Genomic DNA, 25,054 nt, shown 5'->3' on the forward strand with positions numbered 1-25,054 from the left:
ATTACCAAAAAACCTTTATTTTGGCTGACTAACTTGATTGAATTTTGTAAATGTAAACCATATTTGATGCCTGCACCACAATATACAAAAGACAAAATAATAAAATGTTTCCACAATAAGCAGGTGAACTGGTGAGGACATCATGATTGGGTATAAAAGGAAACTCCACCAAGGATCAGTCTGTGCAATCAAAGATGGGTCAAGGCTTATCAATTTGTACCAAAAAATTGTCATTTAGTTGAAAAAACATTTCTCAATGCAAGACTGCAAATAATTTAGGGTTTTACACTTAAAATAAGATCTGTTGTTCATAATATTGTAAAAAGATTCAATCAGACTTTATGAAAATCTCAGTCTGTTTAGGGCAAGACCAAAAACCACTGTTGAGCTTTTGTGATCTCTGAGCCCTAAGACGGCACTGCATGAGAAAGTTTGCCCTAATTTTTTATTTCTCACAACATTATTTGAATAATTAATTTATTAATTAATTTACACTGAACTTGTGTGGCCCACAACACTGACATTAGTCAGGAAGTTGTGGGTTTTATCCCATAGAAGGTCAGGCCTGTTAGCCCAGCATGGTCCTGCTGGTATTGACTGTGAAGCGAATCAGTGGGCCTAGAGAGACTGACACTGGGTCTGTCGGTATGAGACTAATCACTTTCTCTCTCCTGTTTGATTCTGACCACTGAGCCACAATGATGTTTCAACCCCATACTGTGTGAACAGGCAAGAACAAATTTCTTTTGGCTTTTCGAGCCCAGGGCTAACACTTTTCAAACCGTTTTGGAACTAGTGGGGGTGGCAAGAAAAGTGCCTCTTTTGTGCCTTTTTGAAGCCTGCACCCATCAAAAGCCACAACAGTCCTGCTGTCAGATTAATTGATATGTTTGGGGTGAAAATGAAATGCTGCTCACTGTTCACGTAAGGTGAAGCAACCTTTGCTTGACAATAAAAACTGTTCCAGTTGCATTGGCGATTTTAGATGCTCGACTCGTTTTTATTGCTTGAAGATAAAAGGCGAGCGTGAGATTAAAAAAAGAGTTGGTAAACTGTGAATGAGTTCCAACAAAAGCAGTGCCTTTTCAAGCTAGGCGAGCCACTGAAGCCATAGAAGGTCAGTTTTGTTTGAAAACACTGGGCTTTTGAGTGAGCAGCAAGCTGCTGAAACGTCGTGGCAGGAGGGTAGCAGCTTCAGCACGAAAGTTATTTCCACAATGCTGTTTTTTCTGACTATACAATGTTTGAAGAGGAAAAACTTGTGGATTTTTTTTACATCGGTTCCATTAACTTGTAGACTTAATTAATTAAACCATATAATAAGAACCCCATCCTCCCCTTGCATTGCTTCGTCTCTCAGACCCCCCTCCGATCCCTCTTGGGCCCCTGGTCCCAGCCTTATTCTCTATTTGTGGGACGTGCAGAACGAATGACACAGATGTTGTTGGAGGAGACAGCACCCCGTCCCTCTCCTCCCAGCATGGGGTCTCAAACTTGTTTTTCAGTCATTGTATCATTCAACTTTTTTTTCCTCAAAAGCACACAGAGAGGCCAGAGAAACAGGAGAAAGAAAGGGAGAGATGGAGAGAGCAAGGTAGAAAGAATGAGGATGGGGAAGTGAGCATGAAGCACTAGAATATAACGAAAAAACCTTTATGACATTTAAATAACCTAGAACAGCTCTGTTGGTAAAAGTTTGATTCAGGTGTACCCAGTATGACGATGGCACAATAAGGGATAACTGTGGAGAGAAACTTTGCTTTATGAGAAGATGCAGCTCTCGGTTTGGCTGCTCTGCTTAATATGCCTGTGCACATGGGCAAAGACTTCAGGTCAGTGTAAGTGTCTCTGTACCTGTTCACCTGAGGAGCAACAGCTACAGGAGGCTCCAAAGTCAGAAAGGCCAGAGAGTAAAGGAAAGATTAGACATCGTCTGGCACATGAACGTCCATCACGCAGGGACAGGAACCACCGCAGGAAAGGTAAAGTCTGAGGAACTTTTTCTTACGCACCTTTTACTTTGTCTGATATTGGTTTGCATAATTTCGACATTTTTGAAACAGAACCCCTTTATTTTGGATCTTATGTGCTATATGCTTTACACCTTTAAAATGAATTTCAATTGATTATTTCCATTGAAATTATGGATTATATTTTTATTGAAGAAGTTATTAAGGTGGTGGGCACAAATCAGACAGGTTTTGTAGAAGTTAAGAAAGTTTGTCTTTAAATAAACAGATATTTAGTTTATTATAAAGAGTTGTGCAATATCTTAGAGACAAAGTAAAAGAAAAGTTTGTGTTTAATAATGTTACTCATTTAATGCAAGTGTGTGTGTGTGTGTGTGTGTGTGTGTGTGTGTGTGTGTGTGTTTTATATGAATACGGTTTCTTCATTTATTTATCATAGCAGAAAGATTAAACAGATGACCTTTCATGCTTTTTTGCATTCTGCTACACATGGTTATGTACACGGTCTGATCTGAGTAAATTCCTTTTTTCTGTCTGTCAGAAATGTCACAGCTATGTTCATGCAAAAGCTTTGAGCGGAACAATTTTCAACGTCTCAACATGGGCATGTTGTGCATGAAATTAGAGCTACAAATAACTTTTTAAAATTCATTAATTACTGTTATTGTTTTGTAATTTTGTAATCTGTAGTCATCACTTTAAAGACATTCTAATATCCATCAGACTCTATAATTTCTAATTTTTTAAACATTACTTATTCTAGAAAAGGTTGATCAGACACTACATTTGAAATAATGTGAATGCACATTTTAAGTGTGCATTTTAAAAAGGGCAAAATAAATACTATCAAACACAATTTGCATAATTTCAGGCAGCAAAATAAGCCTGTTTATTGTAGCTAATTATTTTGGACACATAATGTTTGACAGTTGTTTTTTCTTTTTCTTTCTTTCTTTTTTAATTAAAAAGTTTGCATAATTTACATTTTAAATAAACATATTTGCAATTTGCAATTTTAAAATCCATGTTCAAATGTACTTCTTTTCTGAAAAGCAATACTTTTTAAAGTATAGTTAACTTAATTATCAACTTATACAAGTCATTTATTAATTGACATATTAAACTTCAAGAAAAGTTTGAAAATGGGATACATATCTGTGAAAGTTTAAACAAGAATACATTGGAATATATATACAAATAAATGGATTATCAGTTTCACAACTTATCTGACTAAAATGTATGTCTGTGCAACCACCACATTTCAAGATTTTCACAGCTATTTAAATATGTATAAACTCACATTTGCAGTGACTGCATTGCCTGAAATAATATAAAAATGATTCTATAATATTTTGTGGCCAACTTTTAAACTTTTTTATCTGCTGTCAAACCACAAAACTCAAAAAACTACCTGTTTATTATTGTACCAGAAATATTACTACAGACCATCTTTGTGATGCAGTACCTTTTAAATGTTTTATTTTGCTGTACATTTAATTGTACATTTAAAAGCAAAATCACTAAAATACTTTTCATCATGACTTAAAAAACTTTTGTTTGGGATCCATTTTTTGTATTATGTTTAGTTATAACATTGGTAACATTTAATCATGAAATAAAACATGATAAAATGTAGTAATTATCAATGTCATTAACCAATTCTGTCAACGTTCAGTGAGTTCAGTTAGTGATTTAATAAGAACATACTAAGTTATATTGTTTTTGATAAATTAAAACAATCCAACATGAAAAAATGTGGAACTATTGTTTTTTTTATTAACTTTGTCCTCAACATAAAATCAGCTAGTTTGCTCTGAGGGGTTCCTGTGTAAACTGTAAATTCTCTTGCAGTGCTTCAGGACTCTTTATTGTTCTGCAGTTCATTGCGTCCAATCAACGGCTCAATTGTTGCTTCTGAAGGCCACTTGATTTGCAGGCCATCAAGGCCGTGATCCCTGGATCAGTCCAAGTCTATTAGAAAAGCCGAGGTCTTTTCAGCTTATAATTGACAGCTGACTAAACACTACTTTATTTAGGTCTTGAAGCACTTTCTTGTTTGTTTTTTCTTTCTACATTTTCATTTTTAATTTACTCACAAAACTGAAATGACTTTAAAGTAACAATTCTTATTTTTCTAGTAAATCATAAACATTTACAAACGTACCTCGAGGAAGTGTTGGCTTATAGTAGTGGTCATAGCAGATAGTGGTAATAGTTTCTTTTAAGTTCACACTGTCTGTTAAGCTCTGCATTGGCTATGAAGTCCAGCTTTTGATTTTTAAAGCTAGATTATGATCCAAAAAGCTTAACTCTGTTACCCAAAGTATTACTGTATAACTCACTGTAAACATTTTATTCATGCAGCCTTTATTTAGTAAATCATGAGGATAGCAGAAATACAAGCTATACAATTATTTAAACATGTTTTAAATGTACTACATAATAGTTCTGATAAACAATGTCATTTGTAAGATTAACACATGTGCTCAGGTAGCACAGCAGTTGAATATTGCAGATTTTTGAAAGAGAATCCCTAGTAAATAACCATGCACCATACAAGCCTGTTCTTCCTACTGCTAATAATAATGTTTTGAGCTGTCCCCTTTAGACTGCTCACAGGAATACACTCTTCATACACTTATGATAGTATTCACAGTGATCTCAGGCTCTGTCATTGCAGCTGGAATTGAAGGCATTTCCACGTATTGTTTTTGTGTTGAGAGACTCTCTGCTTTCCTGTTTCTGTGCCGAAGAGCATGTCTGTCCTGATTTTAAAACTAACCACCACCTACCTAACATTTAATGAAGGGCAGTTTGTACTAATATATTTTCTCTTAAATTGGTATTGTGGAATTTGGGAAGATATTGTCAGTAAATGAAAAATGTTATATGAATGTTCCATATTTTAATGTAGCAGTAATGCTGCTTTAAGGCCTGTCAGAGATATTGTATCACAAATATGAGCACATTAAGGCAACTGCAATCTAGTAAATCAGATAAAACTTCCATTTATGTATTATTCTATTTACTTTTTAGTAACTTCTTGATTAATCTATTTACTTCTTACTTACAGTGTATCACAAAAGTGAGTACACCCCTCACATTTCTGCAGATATTTAAGTATATCTTTTCATGGGACAACACTGGCAAAATGACACTTTGACACAATGAAAAGTAGTCTGTGTGCAGCTTATATAACAGTGTAAATTTATTCTTCCCTCAAAATAACTCAATATACAGCCATTAATGTCTAAACCACCGGCAACAAAAGTGAGTACACCCCTAAGAGACTACACCCCTAAATGTCCAAATTGAGCACTGCTTGTCATTTTCCCTCCAAAATGTCATGTGATTTGTTAGTGTTACTAGGTCTCAGGTGTGCATAGGGAGCAGGTGTGTTCAATTTAGTAGTACAGCTCTCACACTCTCTCATACTGGTCACTGAAAGTTCCAACATGGCACCTCATGGCAAAGAACTCTCTGAGGATCTTAAAAGACGAATTGTTGCGCTACATGAAGATGGCCAAGGCTACAAGAAGATTGCCAACACCCTGAAACTGAGCTGCAGCACAGTGGCCAAGATCATCCAGCGTTTTAAAAGAGCAGGGTCCACTCAGAACAGACCTCGCGTTGGTCGTCCAAAGAAGCTGAGTGCATGTGCTCAGCGTCACATCCAACTGCTGTCTTTGAAAGATAGGCACAGGAGTGCTGTCAGCATTGCTGCAGAGATTGAAAAGGTGGGGGGTCAGCCTGTCAGTGCTCAGACCATACGCCGCACACTACATCAAATTGGTCTGCATGGCTGTCACCCCAGAAGGAAGCCTCTTCTGAAGTCTCTACACAAGAAAGCCCGCAAACAGTTTGCTGAAGACATGTCAACAAAGGACATGGATTACTGGAATCATGTCCTATGGTCTGATGAGACCAAGATTAATTTGTTTGGTTCAGATGGTCTCAAGCATGTGTGGCGGCAATCAGGTGAGGAGTACAAAGATAAGTGTGTCATGCCTACAGTCAAGCATGGTGGTGGGAATGCCATGGTCTGGGGCTGCATGAGTGCAGCAGGTGTTGGGGAGTTACATTTCATTGAGGGACACATGAACTCCAATATGTACTGTGAAATACTGAAGCAGAGCATGATCCCCTCCCTCCGGAAACTGGGTCGCAGGGCAGTGTTCCAGCATGATAATGACCCCAAACACACCTCTAAGACGACCACTGCTTTATTGAAGAGGCTGAGGGTAAAGGTGATGGACTGGCCAAGCATGTCTCCAGACCTAAACCCAATAGAACATCTTTGGGGCATCCTCAAGCGGAAGGTGGAGGAGCGCAAAGTCTCGAATATCCGCCAGCTCCGTGATGTCGTCATGGAGGAGTGGAAAAGCATTCCAGTGGCAACCTGTGAAGCTCTGGTAAACTCCATGCCCAGGAGAGTTAAGGCAGTTCTGGGAAATAATGGTGGCCACACAAAATATTGACACTTCAGGAACTTTCACTAAGGGGTGTACTCACTTTTGTTGCCGGTGGTTTAGACATTAATGGCTGTATATTGAGTTATTTTGAGGGAAGAATAAATTTACACTGTTATATAAGCTGCACACAGACTACTTTTCATTGTGTCAAAGTGTCATTTTGTCAGTGTTGTCCCATGAAAAGATATACTTAAATATCTGCAGAAATGTGAGGGGTGTACTCACTTTTGTGATACACTGTAAGCTGCACACAGACTACTTTTCATTGTGTCAAAGTGTCATTTTGTCAGTGTTGTCCCATGAAAAGATATACTTAAATATCTGCAGAAATGTGAGGGGTGTACTCACTTTTGTGATACACTGTATATGATGTTTGTCATGAGTATCCTCGCTCAAACATCAGTCTCTTAAATATATTTACTTGCTACTTTAAACTAGCCAATTTAGTCAGATAATACGTTGTCCTGTTATCTTGTTTTGATCTTCTAAGAACTTGACCGAGCACAGTGACTTGGTGGGTAGCACTGTCGCCTCACAGCAATAAGGTCCTGGGTTCAATCCCTAGGTGGTGTGGTTCGGGTCCTTTCTGTGTGGAGTTTGCATGTTTTCCTCGTATTTGTGTGGGTTTCCTCCCACAGTCCAAAGACGTGCAAGTGAGGTGAATTAAAGATACAAAATTGTCCATGACTGCGTTTGACATTAAAACTTGTGATTTGATGAGTCTTGTGTTACGAGTAACTACCGGTCCTGTCATGAATGTAATCAAAGTGTGTAAAACATAACGTTAAAATCCTAATAAATAAATAAATTCCCCCCCCAACTGAGCAACCGGCCAATCGTTGCTCATACAGCCACTCAGCCTCGAACCGGTAAGGCAGAGCTGGATTCGATACGATGTGCTCAGAATCCAGCTCTGGTTGCAGCGTGTGTTTTTACCGCTGCGTCACCTGAGCGGCATTTATCCATCTGTTGGGCTTTATTTAAAACAATGTACCCAGGCAGTCAGACTGTTTAACACCACACGACGACAGGGACGTTAAACTAAATCAGCAAACACAAACTAAAACACACATTGTACCGTCATTTCCAAGACTACATATTCCTCCTTGATATTTTAATTCTTGTATTCATACCTATAAGTATACATTGGTTATAATAATAATAATAATACATTTTATTTATATAGCGCTTTTCAAGATACTCAAAGACGCTTTACATAAGACAAATAATCAAAACAAATACGTACATACACCATACAAATCATAGTACAAAATCAAAATAGTACATCAACATCAAGAATAATTAAGATAAAAACAAAGAGAGCAGCATAAGACAGTTCATTAAAAATTAGCTAAATTATGAGAGAGAACAACAAATATAGAACAATTTCTTAAAATTAGACAGAAACAGGACAGATTTACATGCAATCAGGAAACTGAAAACTTTACAAGTTTTAGGATCTAGGACTTCACATTTCTGTCGTGATCTAAGTATAAAAACTATTAAAAAGAATAGCAAAAATAAAAGCATTTATTTCGTGTTGTTACAAGTTAAATGCCATATTGAATAGATGAGTTTTGAGAAGTGACTTGAATTTGGACAGGTCAGGACAATCTCGTAGGTGTTTGGGGAGAGCATTCCATAAAGATGGAGCAGCTATGGAAAAGGCCCTGTCACCCCAGGTCCTATCTATCTATCTATCTATCTATCTATCTATCTATCTATCTATCTATCTATCTATCTATCTATCTATCTATCTATCTATCTATCTACCTTATATCTGTCTGTCTGTCTTATATCTATCTGTCTGTCTGTCTGTCTATCTTATATCTATCTATCTATCTATCTATCTATCTATCTATCTATCTATCTATCTATCTATCTATCTATCTACCTTATATCTGTCTGTCTGTCTTATATCTATCTGTCTGTCTGTCTATCTATCTTATATCTATCTGTCTGTCTGTCTATCTATCTATCTATCTTCATCCTGTTTTTTTATTTATTTTGTTGCTGTAAGTAGAAGTAACTTTCTATGAAGATTGAAAAAAAGTGAACTGAATTGATTCTGAACTAAACCACTATGGAACACAAAAGGTCGTACCTACGACTTCGAACTAGTAAAGTCAAACTTTTGAGGAGCGCTTGAATGCGGCATTAGTAAGGGGGGCGCTTTGCACCTGCATGGCTTTCCTGCGCGCGGGCGGCGGGATGTGGGGCGGGGCCGGACCGCTTCTCAGCCCCGATGGCGCTTTTTTAACATTAACGGATTCTCTGAGGAGGGATGTGGAACTTTACTGTGAACTTCTAAAAGTTCCTTTAAACTGTTCTAATTCACATGTTCTAACGACTGCCACCAGAACCGAGTCACAGGGATCAGCGATACGTTAATTTAGCGATGTGTTGATCCGTTATTTTCAGTTAGACGCTGTGTGGATGTGCGCATGTGTGTACGCGCGCGCTATATACGATGGCAGCAGTTCAGCTTTTATTAATAGAGATTTATTTGGCCGTTAATGTGGTTCAGTGTTTACAAGGTAAGCAGCTTGTTTTATTGTTCTTAACACATGTAAAGTGAATTTTAAGAGTCAGTGTAGATTAAGTATACACTTTAAGACTTTAAACATGTGTCTAGTTGAGCTAAAATGAACAATTACGTGTAATAAGTGTCAGTTCCTTCTAAAAGTGCATATGTTAACGGTGTAACGGTTTTTTTCTTTTAATTTGTCACACTGGCTTTTGCTTATCACTAACCAGGGTGTTGTGTTTTGAACATGTATCTAATAGCAGGGCAGCACGGTGGATCAGTGGGTAGCACAGTCACCTCACAGCAAGAAGGTTCTGGGGTCTTTTCTGTGTGGAGTTTGCATGTAGGTTTCCAACGGGAGTTCCGGTTTCCTCCCACAGTCCAAAGACGTGCAAGTGAGGTGAATTGGAGATACAAAATTGTCTATGACTGTTTGACTTTACACTTGTGAACTGATGAATCTTGTGTAACCAAAGTGTGTAAAACAGGAGGTTAAAATCCTTATAAATAAATAGCTGGTAGCAGAAACCAACTAAACATAGAATATTATCAGTCAGAATTACAAGCAGAAGTAAAAATGCTGCTTGTTGGCAGCAAGAATATGACCAACCATCACTGATCAGCATTTGTTGTGTCTCCTGGGGGCCTGGGTTTGAATATCATAAATTACTGCCTTATGAAAAGTGAAAAGATTTCCTATCAGCTCCCAAAACATGCCAGCAGGTGAAATGATTACATTTCTTTTAGCTGTAAGTGAATGGGTGTGTGTGTGTGTGTGTGTGTGTGTGTGTGTGTGTGTAAGACCATGATGTGAGCTATCACCCTTATGATGAATATTGATAGGTCATATATCATAATACAGTATTTGGATTGTAAGGATGTTCCAAAGTGTTCTACATTTTGCCATATCATCCGTTTAAATGTATACATCTGTATAAACTCCTATCTGTTGTGAGAAAAATAATAAACAAATGCTCTCAATGTTAGTAAAAGATGCTGTTTGCATTGTTCCAAGTTTTTAATTTGTAATTTTCCCTATTAAATGGTCGAATCCACTTTATCTGTATCCTGTTAATAAAAAGGCGTTGAGGTTATGGACTGTTTACTTCCACTTCATCAGGAAATTGTCACGTATGAGACAATAGAGCCTTTTTTTTTTTACAATTAATGACAGTTTTGCCAAGAACGTATCACATTCCGTTGTACATTGTTGAGCCCTGTGCACTCCCAAACTGGTGGTAAATCAGTTAAACCATTTTTTGTTTTTAATTTGAGATACAGTAAAATTGCAGGAAGTGGAAAATGCGAAGTCCCTATCACATGGATTTTTTTTCGTCTCTATCAGACAGACAATGGCTCGCAAAACTCAGTCAAGTGTGTTGCTTTGTCTCAAGAACCCCCTCCCTCGATGATGGGATTGACGTGTTTCGTCAAAGTGCACAAAGGGGTCATTGTGTGTTGGCCAGTAATAGCAGGATCTGTGCTGCTGCAGGGCTCTGTGCACAGGTGATGGATATCCTGTTGGTTCTTGATTGTGTTTGTGTGCTTAGGTCTATTGTTCCTCACACAGTTTGATTTTTTTTTTACCCACACAGGAAACATTTGTCTGTTTTACTCACTGACTGGTCCTTAAAAACAGGCATGTCACTCAAGAGATGTACAGTGCCATCCAGGAATAGAACTAGTTTCTTTTTTGTATGATCTCTTGTCGACAGGCTTGTGTGTGTACTTTTAACGCTTTTTTATTTTGATTGTGGTATTAGGGATTGTTGTCTTGTGGAAGGATGCCCTGATTTTTTTTGTCATTTGTACACCATGAGCAAAAAACATTAGGACTACTCAATTAAAATTCTTGCCTGGCAGAAAGATGGAGTCCATGAGACATCTAAAGGAGTCATGTGGTTTATTTAATAAGGATTTTTACTTGTTTGGTTTTATTTTGGATGTTATTTTTTCAGGCCCCCCAAAATAAAAGCAAGTTTGTGCATAGATCTGTATAAGCCTTTATTAGTCATATATACATATACACATGTACAGTACAACGACATTCTTTCTTCGCATATCCCAGAGCAGAGCTCAGGGAGCTCAGATATTGTACGACACCCCTGGATTAAGGGTTAAGGGTCTTGCTCAAGGGCCCAACAGTGGCTGCATGGGAGGGCTGGGATTCTAACTCTGAACATTTCAGTTGATAGTTCAAAGCTCTACCCACTGGTCTACCACTGTCCCACTACCACTGTACCACTGTATGCATATCATCCTATAATCCACGTACTTTTCACAGTGAGCGAGTGATGGCAAGATAAACCTAGTTCGACAGCCCCTTCTGTTTTTTTTTGTGTAGTTCAATAGCCAATCTCACTTTTTTATTCTAAAGGTCACCAATCTACAGTCCATCTTGTGTTCATCAGGTTCCAGACTGCGCCCAGATGAAGTCTCCCCTCGTATCGTGCATCACCCGTCTGACGTGGTGGTGCGGGTTGGAAGTCCTGCCACGCTGTCCTGCCGAGCCGAAGGAAACCCTGAACCCTCCATCCAGTGGCTGCGCAACGGTGTTCCACTGGAGCCTGAAAAGATGGAAGGCCAGTCTCAGCCCATCATTCTACATGAGGGCAGCCTGTTCTTTCTCAGCGTGGTGCCTGGAAGGAAGGGCCAGTCCCATGAAGCGGTGTATGCCTGTGTTGCGCGAAACAGTGCTGGCTCTGCGGTCAGTAGGAACGCCTCTTTGCATATCGCGGGTAATTTTCTCTAATTTACATTTTTTCCACCTGTGATTTTTTATTAAATGGCTGTTTAGTGTTTACCCTAAAATAGCTTTGATTAAAATAGCACTGTTTGGATCTATTTGACATTGCAGTGCTGGGTTCAGTATACACAAATATTAAACAAAGCTCATTAAATTCTTGCAGTATTATTACTTTATTTCACTGCTCACAGACACACCGAGGCTACAGAACATTAAAAGGTAAATAAATTAAAGAGTCATATATATTTTGGCAGTCACAAAGATCCAGAGTTGTTGAGTTCCTCACTTTACAGCAGTACTGATAGCTGTTTCCTTTTCCTTTGCTTTAACTCAGGCAGACAGAACTCGATGAGCTGAAGCAGTATCATTTACTATTCAAACATTACAGTCCAGCGCTAAAGTGGCGCAAAGGTCTATTACACTAGCCACCACCACTGAGGTGGGGGGTTTTGGCCGAAGCCCTAAGATTGATTGGCGCCCTTCTTCAGGGTATCCCAGCCAGTGTCTAGTCTTTCCTGATGCAATCTGACCTGCCACGACCTTGACCAGGATAAAGCGGTTCATTAAACTGAAAAGGAAAAAAAACATTAAAGTGAATACGGAAGCCTCCGAAGATGAGATTAGTCAGGGTCAGGTGTCAAAGTTTGCCCTTCTGTCTTAAACACACAGCGCACTAATTGAGCTGTAACGACACTGTGTGTTTGTAGCTCAAACATGACCAGCAGTTCCTAACATTCCACAGGAGAGAGCTCATAGACATCATACGTCAGAGGTGCATGAGGACAGTGTATACTAGGCTGTCTAGTTCAGTAGGCCTTGCTTTAGGCATGTTATTGTTAAAGTTAGTCATTATAGAGCAGGTAAACAACAACAAACCAGGTCCTTCTTGTTTTGATGCGACTGTGCTACCCACCAAGCCACCATGCCACCTGGCAATAACGTAACTACCCAGTTGTTTGTACATGTGAATGGACTTCTCTAAAGTTAAGTTCTGATTTACAGCTCTGCGAGATGAGTTCCGCATGGAGCCCAGCGACATGGAGGTAGCCGCAGGAGAGATGGCCGTGATGAACTGCAGTCCACCTGTAGGGCATCCTGAACCCAATGTCAGCTGGAAGAAAGACGGCGTCCCTATCAACACCACAGACAAACACTACACTGTGAGAGTATAAAAATATTTTCTTAAGAGTTTATTCTCTGACTAGTTTGATTCATTTGACGTGTTGATGAATAGTTGACGCTTCTGTGACTACCCAGCAGAGCGCGCTGTAGTCAAAGAGTTCAGCCTTAATAAAACTCCCAATACAAATGATCGAGCTTTCTCATTTCTCTTAAATACACCTATATATGTTCATATTTTTCTCCTGCACAGGAACTGAATGGAAAGCTGATAATAGCTCCAGCACGGAAGCAGGACTCTGGAGTTTACATCTGTGTGGCTTCAAACAATGTTGGAGTGAAAGAAAGCAGAGCAGCCAGGTTATCAGTTCTGGGTAAGCACTCCTGCACGGTTTTAACCATTGTCAGAACAGCCGTTGAGAGGTGCACTTGTTAGTCCCAAGCCCCGATAAAATAAGGAGGGATGCATCAGAAATGGCATCTGGCATAAAAAGTATGCTAAATCAGGTATTTGGACCAGAATGATGCACCCTTAAGATATGAAAGTCTCAAAAAAAACTACATAATTCTTTTACAAGAATGGTTTTGTTGTGCTGTAGGCGTTGTTATCTGTTCCATCAGATTTCCTCAGTTAAATGTAGTTACGTTGAATTTAAAACTGAGTGCATCATTGCGCTTCTAATTACTCTGGGTAACATTACTTATTCATAAATAAGGTTGTTATTACACTTAAATTATGTACAAAACTTCCAAAATGTACAAGTGTAAGATCTGCACCTAGATTTGGCCTCGAAATTATCCCTATTTAAAAGTCTGCCAACATAGAGGGGCTTCACTTTCCTCACTATTGATTTCAATGTCAAAAACTGTCTTGTTTTTTTTCACGGTTGGTACAGTGTCCTTTTGAAGCTTCTTGGATCCCAAGTTGGCTGGGTGTTAAAGTTTAAAGTTTATTTTAACTGCCTGGAGGAAATGATGTATCAATAATGATCTGTGCTTGTCACTGTGCTTATCGAAATGGTAACATCAGTGTTTCTTATCTTCAGAGAAGCCAGTGATACGGCGTGAACCTCAGGATGTTTTTGTGAAGCTCGGGGAGTCAGCACACTTCTTCTGTGATGGTCAGGGAGACCCCATGCCCAGGCTGGAGTGGAGCAGAGAGCAGGGACCACTACCCAACGGCAGGTTAGAGACACAACCTGACCAAACGAAAACTAAAAACTCTTATTCACAGAAGTGTTTTATTTTGTATTAAATATGTATTTAAAATGTATCTGAAGCTAGTTAATTTTCCCTCCTTTTTTCTTTGTGTAATGGTATTAGGTATTTGGTTAATCCAGACCAGAGTCTCCAGATCCACTACGTGACGTTACAGGATGCTGGCAGATATACCTGTACTGTGGTCAGTGATGTTGGAGTGGCTACAGCCAGTGCTCAGCTCTTTGTGGAAGGTACAAAATAAACAGCCATCACAGTCTTCCTGCTAAACTCTAATTACTGATTAACTAACTAATTATTTGTCAGATGTCTGCAAACCTGTATTTACTATACAGTGTATGTACTATAATTTATTTAAAGATTTTAATAGTATAGCAGCTTTTCATTAGCTTACTCTGTCCTGCAGATACAGACAGCAGCAGCCAGAAGGACCTGCATAAAGAGCTGTCTGCACTTCGCATCAGTCTAGAGAACGTCACTGTTCTGAGAGCTGTTTCAAACATGTCACAAGTCATGTGGAAGGTAAATTGACTCTTACATTCCTTATCTCACTGTACACACGCTAAAATAAATAAGCTATTTTGGTTTTTCTCTTGCTGCAACCAAATAAACACAGTTTGAAACACATTTTTTGTTCCACTTCATCTTTCTAATTAGCTTCAGCCATCATCCTCACCACTACACTATCTGCAGGGGTTTGAGGTGCTCTATCGTTCTCTTTTACCTGCCAGCTCAGACTGGGCAGCTCAAAAAGTTGCCCATCCTGCAGTCCAGACCCACGTAGGTCCCCTAAAAAGGGGCTACAAGTACGAGTTTAAAGTTCGGCCGTATGGGAGTGATCTGTATGGCAGAGAGAGCAACACCAGGCACCTGAGAGTACCAGAGACAGGTAAGTTCTCCTAAACAGACTTATATGCCTTTAGAATCTAAGTGATAAACAGGGTGAATTCTGGCTCTGTAGCCATTCACAGTCATAATCACTGTGCAACAGTGATGTTTAAACAATATCAGGGTTAATGATAAATACTACAGCATTGTCCTGTGGTAAATTTCATCAAATGTCCACAGTTCCCAGTGCTCCTCCTCAGGAAGTGTCCATAACAATGCCCACTGACCGAAATGACACAGCACAGCTGAGCTGGGAACCACCGGCACACGATGCGCATAACGGGATCATTCAGGGATACCAGGTAACACACACACACATCACACGGTTCAGATTAGTTCACTGTTTAATTTCTATGTTGTCTTATTGGTGTTACTGCCACGTCTGGGTCTGAAGTGTACCCTGTGTTTCAGGTGTGGTGTGTTCAGGAAGAGGAGCAGCAGTATCTGAACTGGACAGTGGACAGTGGAACACACACTGTGGAGATCAAGCCACTGCAGCCTGGCAAGCGTTACTGGCTCCGAGTAGCGGCGGTAAATGGTGCTGGCATTGGAGCTCAGAGTAACCCGTACCAACTGCTCATAGGTATTTATAAACTACTCAAAGTGTCTCTGTAGTGTGTTCTTCATCATTCTGTCATTATACAGACTTTAAAGCTAAGCCTAAAAACCCTTACAATAGAGCTCGGGTGGCACAGTCTAATGCGCTAGCCCACCATTGCTCGACCCAATTTCAAATTTCAGATGTGTTATCGACCGGCCTGTAGTTGTCAGGACGGATGGTTGTATGGATTCCTCATTAGTGCTCCAATTGCGGCCTCTAATGGCTAGTTGAAGATGCCTGCATGACGCAGGTATTGAAACAGGTAGGAAATACAAAAGGTTTTTCCAGTTTTGCTAACATTTAAAACTTTACTGATTGTAATTCCAGTTTCATTAATCAATTTATCCTGGTCAGATTTGCAGCAGGTCCAGTTCCAATGGGAAACACTAGGCACAAGGCAGGAATACACTGAACAGGGCTTCGAAAACACTGGCTGGCAGTGGGCTAGTGTAATAGACTGCTGCGCCCACCGCAATATCACTATTGATATTTTGTTCAATAAAATGTGACCAGAAGACTAAGATCAAAAATTAGCGCAACCTAGATTAATGTTACCGTCTCTCTTTGTTATGTGTCTCAGACTCAAAGCAGGAATCAGCTCCATATCACCGAAATGCCCTAAACCTGTCAGATGTTTTGGCGTTAATGAGGGATCCAGTGTTTATCGGCAGTGTTGGTGCTCTCCTGTGGTGCGTGCTGATGGTTACAGCTGTATGTCTGTATCGAAAACATATCAGACCTGGTGGTTTAGGAAGAGGAGCTCACAAAACAGGTTAACACCAGTGTTCAAAAATGAACCATAGCATTTAATTTATAACTAAACGATGGCTGTCTTGGTCTTCTTTAGGGTTGTATCGTCTGGCTAGTGAGGACCTCATCATCAAACACAGGTAAGCTGTTGTCCTGTTAAATATTAGTGAAAGAACAGTCTGTATGTTGGATCCCTTTACTAATGAGGTTTTATTTTGGTTCTAAATAGGATGGCGGCCCCAGATTCTCCATGGATCTCTGGAGCATGGAAACCTGAGTGTAATGGTGAACAGCACAAGGGTCAATGGACACAAAAACAGGAGCTCCCAGACCCCAAAAGAACTAGTGAGTTTCAAAATCTTTTTATGAATCTAAGAGAGCAAATTTAATCATATTAAAGACCTGTGAAGCCATGATAAGTGGCTCACAGGATAATTAAAACTCTCTTCATCTAAAGTAGTTAAATCCGCAATGCTTATGCCTTAAGTAATATGTAAATGTGTCCCCGGTCTCTCCTCCTTCTAATAGCTCTGCCCATGACAGCAAAGAAAGACTCAGCCGTGCCCATAGTGCCAGACAACTGTGGCGTTTATGGCACCTTCTACGTGGATTTGACTGGTGACGGTATGAAAACGTTTAACAGTCCGGCTCGACGTACCAAAATGCCTCACTCAAAAACACAGCATCACGGCACCGAGACGATACGCATTACTCAGACCGTAGCCAAGCCACCTGCCGTCAGTGACGGCCAGGTAATTCCATGGAAACGGGCTCTCCCCAGCCAGCCCAGTATGGGTGTTCGTAAGGAGTCCTGGGAGAAGAACTTTAAACGAGGTATGAAAGGAGAAACAGTTGATATTGTCTGAAGGATTAAATGAAATGAAAATAATTAGGTCATATAGGTTTCATAATCAGGATTGGAAGTGAAACAACTGATAACAAAACATGCCTGTCATTCGTTGTCAAATCTCTGATGGTATCTGTCGGCAGAGCTGCATGCGGTGAACAGTGCTCCTTTAGTGCCCATGCATCAACATGCCCTACTGGTTCGCAACGCCCCTACCAATCATATACACAGACTCAGCCAGCACACAGGTACACCGATATTGTTGCTGTGTAAACATTTAGTATAAATATATGTTGACTTTCTAAACGTTCAGACTTATAACTCTAATTTGGTCTTAGAATATGTTGAAATTACTGAAATGATAGAGATATAATTGCTACTAAAAATAAAGTATTTGAGGTTGCCGTATATAATCTGTCCCTATATTTCTGCTCTGTGCTGTAGGGGGAGGGCCAGAGCGTGTGAAGGCATTAGGTTCTCCCAGGATTATGCAGTACTCAGCCTCGCTGCGTTTTGTGGATGTGCTGCCCACTCCCCCTTCCCTGCCAATGGATGATGGCCATAGTATCAGCTCAGAGGAAGGGTGAGACAATATATCGATTTAAATTCCATTGAAAATGTATGGAGATTTATGGAGTTGAATATAGTGCCAATTCATATTATTATCTACAGTATATTCATCATAATATTATTAAGTACGTCACTTGTTTTTAAAGGGAATCCTTTAATGTAAATAACTACACACTATGTGTGCAAGGTTTTTCACTTAGTTGTCTTTTCTGTTTTTACCACCTTTCTCTCGTACTGCTGTAACAAGTCAATTTCTCCAAAGGGATCAATAAAGTCTTATCTTATAGCTTATCTTATCTAAGAGTAATGGACCAAAACTGAACCACAATCCTGCAAAACCTAATTTCCCACTGTAGAGGTTTTGAAGCTGTAATGGCTAAAATTCGCTGAACAACAAATTTAATGTTATTAATTTGAAACCCCCTTAATTTAAACCCCCCTCCGCATATCATTGTTTTTGTTTATGCTTATAGGTACATCAAGTTCAAGTTTTGCTGTATTGTCACTTAACACAAGAATAAAACTGAAGAAATTGTGCTACACACATTTGTTTCCCCTTTTCTAATGAGTATTTTTTGGGATATGTGAAACAACTGGTGTGGAACCTTCGCACGTCTGTATACACGAGGCCTGTACTCTGGGGAAGCAATCTATGGTCAGACCCTGTCATTAGGCAGATACAGCAGAGGAAGTCTTACTCTCGGTCAGGAAACATGTTCAGCCTGCAGCTCATTTTGATAGACAGAGTGCTTTACTCTACTAATTAAAGTGTCTGGAAGTGTGGGAGTTTAAAATGCAGCCAGTGGTCACAGAAACCAAAGGCCACTGGGCCCTCAAGGCCAGAAAATAGATTAGAGACGAGAAACAGGAAATCACTTAAGGAACTCGTACACTTCATGTGTCGATAACAATCTTTGGAAAACATGTTTATAGTCCAAAAATGCAGTAATGGACACAAATAATGCAGGATTGACCCGAACGATTTCTTAATTAATGGACAAAGTGCAACAATGCATTTATAAACTATTTCCTCTTTTAGTTTTGCAATTGCCAAATCCCACCCACTACCAACTCTTGAGAGTGAATATTAACTGTTCACATGGTGTTCCAGCTGAAATATGAGTATTTTTCCCTTACATTATTGGCTACCTTGTTTGTTAAACCACATGCAATGTACTAAACAGTATGAAGTGATACTAATTTCCTAATTTCTTACAAATTCAGTACATAACGATGTGGTTTAGGACACATAGATGCTTGTGAACTACCAGCTTTACTTCGCACTGGGTGTAAGATCTTAAAATACTATAATGTGTGTATGTGAAACATGCAGAAGTATATAAATATGTAACTACAGATGGACAACTGCTATGTCATGCCGAAATGAACAGAAGCAGTACTTTTTACTTTTTGTCAGTCTGTAGGGGGTGTTAACAGCACAGTTGTGTATATGTAACGCCTTAGACTCTGATTAATAGGGTGGACAGAGTGGGCATCATTTTGTCTTCCCATTAATAAAGGTCAAAGCTTCACTGTTGTGCCGTTTGGGAGCCTGTATATAGACTAAGAAATGCTCAAAGCTAAGGTTTATGTGTTAAGAGTTCTGAAATCATTCCCAGCTGTATTGGCATAATATTAAGTGGTGCCATACGCCGGGCATCCGATGCCAGGTACGGAACATAAAGGCTAAGCGATGTGTGTGTTTCCTCAGCTCGAGCCGCTCCACTAAACTGACGGTAGATGCTGGCTCCCTGCAGTCTGTGTGTGCAGCATCTTCTGGCTGTCCCTCACAACACGGTCCTCCTTACAGCCGCCTCTCTACGGCCTCCTTCTGCCTGTCCACTAACGGCCACAAGGACAGCGCGCTGAGCACCCAGACACAGGAGCAGTACCTCGAGCTCAGTCCTAAGCCACGCAGACACAGGTAAGAACACACACATTCACTTCTGCTACAGTTATACAGACAAGCAGTTCTTGCTTTACACTGATTAACACGAATGAATACAACATTACCAGTATCAGGGCGGGTTTTACAAGGATCCAGACTTTTGTCATTCTGATTAGGGTAGACAGCGTGGCCATCATTTTCTTTTCCCATTATGCTCTCTATGATAAAGCTTTGATAAAGTAAAGTTATGCTGTTTGGGAGCCTGTATATAGACTAAGAAATGCTTAGAACTAAGGTTTATGTGGTAAGAGTTCTGAAATCATTCCCAGCTGTATTGCTATAATATTAAGTGGTGCCATACGCCAACGAGGCATCCCTTGCCAGGTACAGAACATAAGGGCTAAGCGATGTGTGCGGTTTGGCTAGGTACAAACAGTGGGTGGCGAGGGGAGCCGTGAGTAAGAGTATTGGGACTGGTCCTTGAAATAGATAGAAAAAACATTTCCATGGCTTGTTCATGTAGTTTGAATGTTAAATTCTTTATAAACACTAAGGTAAAGACTAAACACAGCAGGTTTCAACCAGGGGCTTCAAGAAACAGATGGGACCAATAATCCCACAAGCAGAGTAAAGATAACAGGGAGCAGACAGTAAAAAATGTAAAACACCTGGTATCGTATGTGAACAGTGTAGAGAAATTAATGAATTTGTTTATTAACCGAGTCATTTATTTCAGAACTAAGCATTTTTGATTCCATAATGATAATTTTACTGCAGCTTTTCAATTCTGTACCTTCAGAAGAGCGCAATTTGCATAATTAAGCTACAGCTTAAAAAATCAAGGCAAATTCCAAACGCTTTTGTGGTAAAAGAAGCAGTTGATAAAGTTTTAGGCAGCCGAACGAACTGTGCATAATTCATTAATGTGCATCTTACATGTTCCTGTTTAAATGTGTGGTTTTTAATCATTAGTGCCCTGGCTGAAAAATCCTCCTCCTTGACTCGTCCGTTCTCTCCCACACCCACGTTCGGTTACATCTGCGGACCCTCTGAGCGGGAGGTAGGAGATGATGTGGACGATGAGCCGGAGACTGTAGGGCTGAGGAGAACCGCCCTGAGGAGCACACCCTCGTCTTGCTTCAGCGAATGGGAGGGCTCGCTGTGGAACGGCTGGGGATCCACGTCTGAGGGAAACATGCAGAGCGCGAGAACCAGCATAATCAGCTCTTCGGATGGGTCCTTCATGAACGATGCCAACTACGCTCGCATCCTGGCCATGACGGGAGAGACGGTGACTGGAACTTTATCAGGCAAGACTGACTGTCAAACTACATTTAAAAATACTCGAGTTACCTGGTCAAGCAGGCCACCAGTTGCCCTGCATACCTTGTCATGCCACCTGTAAGCCATTTATGAATCATACGGGACCCCCACTGACCCGCACTGCATTGACACTTATATTGTAATGGCATGGTAGTGTGTGTTCTAGTATTAGGTACAGCTGTGTTGTTGCATAGCCAAGTAAGCATAGCCAATGTGCTGCTGGGGACCCAGACGGCGTCCAAGCAGGGTGTATATTTGCCTGACACCCCAGTCTCTTCTTATTGTCCCAGACTTCGGTGGATTTGCGTGTAAGGCCGGCTTCACGTACAGAGAGCCACGCCCCGATCTCTGCCATTCTCCACTTCTGTATAGGGGCAACCAGGGTCCTTACACAGCGATGATAACCCCACACCTTAGTCCGGTCTTTTCCCACACAGCAGACTGGAGGCCAGTTTTGTCTGCTTTAGGTATTAGCCAATTGTGTCTGCTAGGGGGCGTTCCAGGTAGCTCAGATTATACTGCTGCACCACCTGGCCCGCCCTGTTGTTAGGATTTTTTAACCTTTTCATTGCTGTGCTGGGAGAATAATAGTGCACTAACCAAAATAAAATGAAATGTGTTAGGAAAGAAATGCATTCAGATGAATCTGCTGCTCTAGAGCCGGGTTTAGAACCACAAAATCACTTTTAATGAAAACAGAGGAACGTTTAAAAGCGGATCAGAATCCCGCGTGTCTGAAAGCAGGGTGCAGATGAAACACACTCGTAATGCAGGAGGAAACTTGTCCATTAAGAGCATTAAAATAATCAATAATATATTTTATTGAATTCTGCTCGGTACATCGGCGTGCATTAGACGCTGAATACGTCTCTGATATAAAACGGATGTATAATGGCCTGATGAATAATTTAGGTACAATGTCACTACAGTCCAGGCCCTGTTGTGAAGATGGCTAATGACTACTAACTCATCAAAAAAAAGTATGTGCACTTCCCAACCAGAAGCGTCCAGACCCACGTGTGCTTAAGTCACTTTAAAACGGAAGCATTCATGTAGAGTTGCTGCGGACACCCTCCCTTTCGATGCAGCGTTATTGCACTGCTCTTTGCTTCAGAGGCCGTTTTCAACTCAGGGCAGTGTGTTGCAACTGAGGGGTGACAAGGGCTGAGCAGTTGTTGCTTCCGGATTACTCGTTTTACAGTAACAGCGTAATTATAGAGGCTAATTAAAAGAAACTGAGCTTTTTCTTAGAACGATCCATTCTACCAGTGTGTCTTGGAGAATGCAAGTCTTGATGCACCCTTTTGGACTAGCTAGTAATCAGTGTATCTAAAACGTGTCCAGATGCATTACTACTACAGTAGAGCTCAAGCGAATTCAGTTCTTGCCTTTTATGTCCACTAGATGGCACAGTCTTACCAGATCTGTTTCTAGCCAAGGCGAGAGAGTCTTTTACCCTTAAAGTTTGGGTTGTACCCAAGTGCCCCTGCAGAACATTTCACCCTTTATGCTGCAATCTGCTCTGATTTACAGTTATTACCAGCATTATCAGGAGCTTCACATTTTCCTTTCCATTTACCCCCACCCCCAGATTCTCATACCCACTCAGAGGTGGAATAGAAAACAGTGGTGATGCTGAGATTAGACAGCTCATAATTTAGACCATATCTTGACATTGGCTGGAGGATCAGGAGGAACAATAGCAGCTTTTAGAAAATTGAACCGGCGACTTCGGTTTATTCCATCACCAAATCAATCACCATTCTCAAGGAGGCGCTGGGTTCCCATTTACCAAATTGTTTTTCTCTTTTCACTCACAGATAAAGCCAACAAAATTAAATTGCTCTGGTAACCGTTTTAGTGCAACAAGATATTGACGGCCGGTATTATTAAAGTGAATAGGACTGTCATTTTGCTAATGCTAAGTCATGCCCAGGCAAAGCAACAATAGATTGAATTTTTTTTAGGAGCCGCTGTAATTTATTTTGTCTATGTGAGCAGATTTTTCACCGCCGGGGTCTCCGCTGAGCATGCTGTTTCCTCCGCGGGACTGTTTCGGGGAGGTCGACCCTCTGGCCGTGTGGGATTTTAGCACAACCTGGGTGGAGGAGATGGAGGCTCAGATCAGGGCGTCCGCAGTGCCCGGAGGACCTGCAGCATCTTCCCTGGACAGCACCAGGCCCGAGCTCCCGTACAAAAGCACCTCACAGCGATGATTCTACAGAGAGTGCCTCAGATTTGATCATTTCTCACCGTCCCTGAGCCGCAGAACAGAACTCGTGTTGAGACTTTGTAGAACCTTTAGGGCAGCTTTTGTCTTCGATTCCTAGTCGAGGGGTTTTCAGTGAGGTTTTTAAGGTTATGTATTCATGTAAATAAACCACTTTTATTTAATATACGTCACGAATGTTATATAATAGCCATCTAAAACACAGGTAAATATTGTACGATTTGTTTATGCCTCTATAAGGTAGTAATTAAGTAGTAATTTAACATATTGCAATTGAATCACCATCCACCACATCTGTACCCTACGTGTCATTACCATGGTCAGTCCTAATTCCCATCACCTTTACCGTGTCTGCCACTGTTGCATCTGATGAAAACAGGCCCAAATCCTAAATTATTTCTAACTTAGTATTTTCTGTGCACTATAGAGTGTATAGAATAATGGCTTCTCCAACCTACACAGTGCACCATGGAGCTTAAAGTCATGATTTGCTCTATCGGCGAGGTTTGTTGCAATACAGTTTAGCTCTTCAGGTTTAAAGCATTTACGTTTGCAATTATGACTGAATACAGTTCAAGCAATTAAGGGGTTAAGAGCCATGCTCAGGGGCCCAAGAGTGGCAGCTGTAAGTTTTCGTCTGTGGTAATTATTTATAAATTGCAGATGTGGTGGATAAACAACTCCAGGGAATTATTTTAATGTTAGACGTGTAGATAAGGACGTACAGTAGGTGTGTTATTCTATTATTGTTAATGTGAAATACATTTGTAGTAGAATAATTATAATATTATTATATGAATCTAAACCTGAGATGTGATGCAAGATTAAAGTGCCAATAGAGATATTTCCTACATGATTAAAATGACTTATTCATTTTTATATATTTTTGGATTTGAACTGGTTCTACTAAAATGTTGTTGACATATTTACTAATTCCACTGTTCCTCCTGAGCCTTTTAATACAAATAAACTGTGCCTTGGTGATAGCAGAGGCTGGCAGCTTTTCTCTCTGATAAAGCCTATGGTATACTGGGCCTGCCAGCATTATGTGTGTGCAGTTGTGGGGTGTTCGAGGCTGATTGTGGGAGTTTGTGAATGTTCAGAGTCCATTTAGAGGCTGAGAACATTATTATAAACCTGTAATCCAAACAGCACAAGATCATACAGCGCTGGCCACCAGCCTTCACACACAGCTACTGGGGGATTATGTTCTGCCCGTTTTATCCCCTCCCTATGGCCATATGCTTGGCATTTCCCCCTGCAGACACACACTTTGAGGATATGGAAAACGCTGGCCAAAAAGACGGCTTTTTATAGCTTGCTGGTAATCCACTGACCCACTTTGCATGCAACAAGCGCTTTGCGTCTCTCTTGGTCCAACCTCGCGTCCACTGTTCCGCTTTCATTTTTCACAGCAGTGCAGCCATTAGTCCTCAGGGATTATAATGCATGAAACAATTAGTCAGACCTCATAAATCTTGGTTTAGTCTCGTTTTTCCTCAGACTTTTATTAAACAAAAGTATTAAACAGGTCAGCCGTTGATATACAACCACAAACTGAGCGTTCATTATCATGCGTGAACGGTGATCAGCTGAAGCCGCAAATGATCCCATTTAATAGAAGTTAACGCGCAGCACCTGTGTAACAACCTGCTCTCTCAGTATCTGTCACTTTCCTAAATTCAAACGAAGCTCCTTACTGCCGACCGCCGCCCAGCTGAGCATCAGTTACAGGGTAGATCAATCTCCCAGCAGGAGGATAAAGGGAAAACACAGAGCCCTTGGGAGAGGGGAAAACGGCTGCTACACCTCAGTGACCCATATCTGCTTTAAAGAGGATTCAACTCGAGAGTATTTCTGTGGGTCGACACACAACAGACGGATTATCCAGGAAAATCTTGGAAT

At 40.5% G+C, this 25,054-nt stretch overlaps 1 protein-coding gene across 2 annotated transcripts; it reads left to right on the forward strand.

Moving 5' to 3' along the window:
- The first annotated feature begins 1,566 nt into the window (after positions 1-1,566).
- Positions 1,567-24,135, forward strand: robo4 (roundabout, axon guidance receptor, homolog 4 (Drosophila)). 2 transcript variants are annotated; one of them, XM_063014460.1, is made up of 19 exons: positions 1,567-1,982; positions 11,381-11,707; positions 12,718-12,875; positions 13,088-13,208; positions 13,881-14,019; positions 14,158-14,285; positions 14,459-14,574; positions 14,710-14,941; positions 15,121-15,242; positions 15,352-15,523; positions 16,122-16,313; positions 16,389-16,431; positions 16,521-16,636; positions 16,820-17,125; positions 17,282-17,386; positions 17,583-17,721; positions 19,420-19,632; positions 20,569-20,906; positions 22,921-24,135. In XM_063014460.1, exons 1-19 carry the CDS (start codon positions 1,772-1,774, stop codon positions 23,133-23,135), a joined length of 3,393 nt encoding a protein of 1,130 aa, XP_062870530.1. In that variant the 5' UTR covers positions 1,567-1,771; the 3' UTR covers positions 23,136-24,135. The 2 variants fall into 2 exon arrangements, with proteins under 2 accessions (XP_062870530.1, XP_062870532.1); XM_063014462.1 differs by lacking the exon at positions 1,567-1,982 and adding an exon at positions 8,693-8,979.
- Positions 24,136-25,054: the final 919 nt, after the last annotated feature.

The sequence above is a fragment of the Trichomycterus rosablanca genome, chromosome 18 (genome assembly GCF_030014385.1).
Source record: "Trichomycterus rosablanca isolate fTriRos1 chromosome 18, fTriRos1.hap1, whole genome shotgun sequence".
Lineage (NCBI taxonomy): Eukaryota > Metazoa > Chordata > Actinopteri > Siluriformes > Trichomycteridae > Trichomycterus > Trichomycterus rosablanca.

Bases quoted from the DNA above. Each gene is read 5' to 3' on its own strand.
- robo4 (XM_063014460.1), top strand. From the start codon at position 1,772: ATGCAGCTCTCGGTTTGGCTGCTCTGCTTAATATGCCTGTGCACATGG. The intron at 14,942-15,120 runs GTAAGTTCTCCT...AAATGTCCACAG, and splicing joins CCTGAGAGTACCAGAGACAG to TTCCCAGTGCTCCTCCTCAG. The intron at 16,432-16,520 runs GTAAGCTGTTGT...GGTTCTAAATAG, and splicing joins GACCTCATCATCAAACACAG to GATGGCGGCCCCAGATTCTC.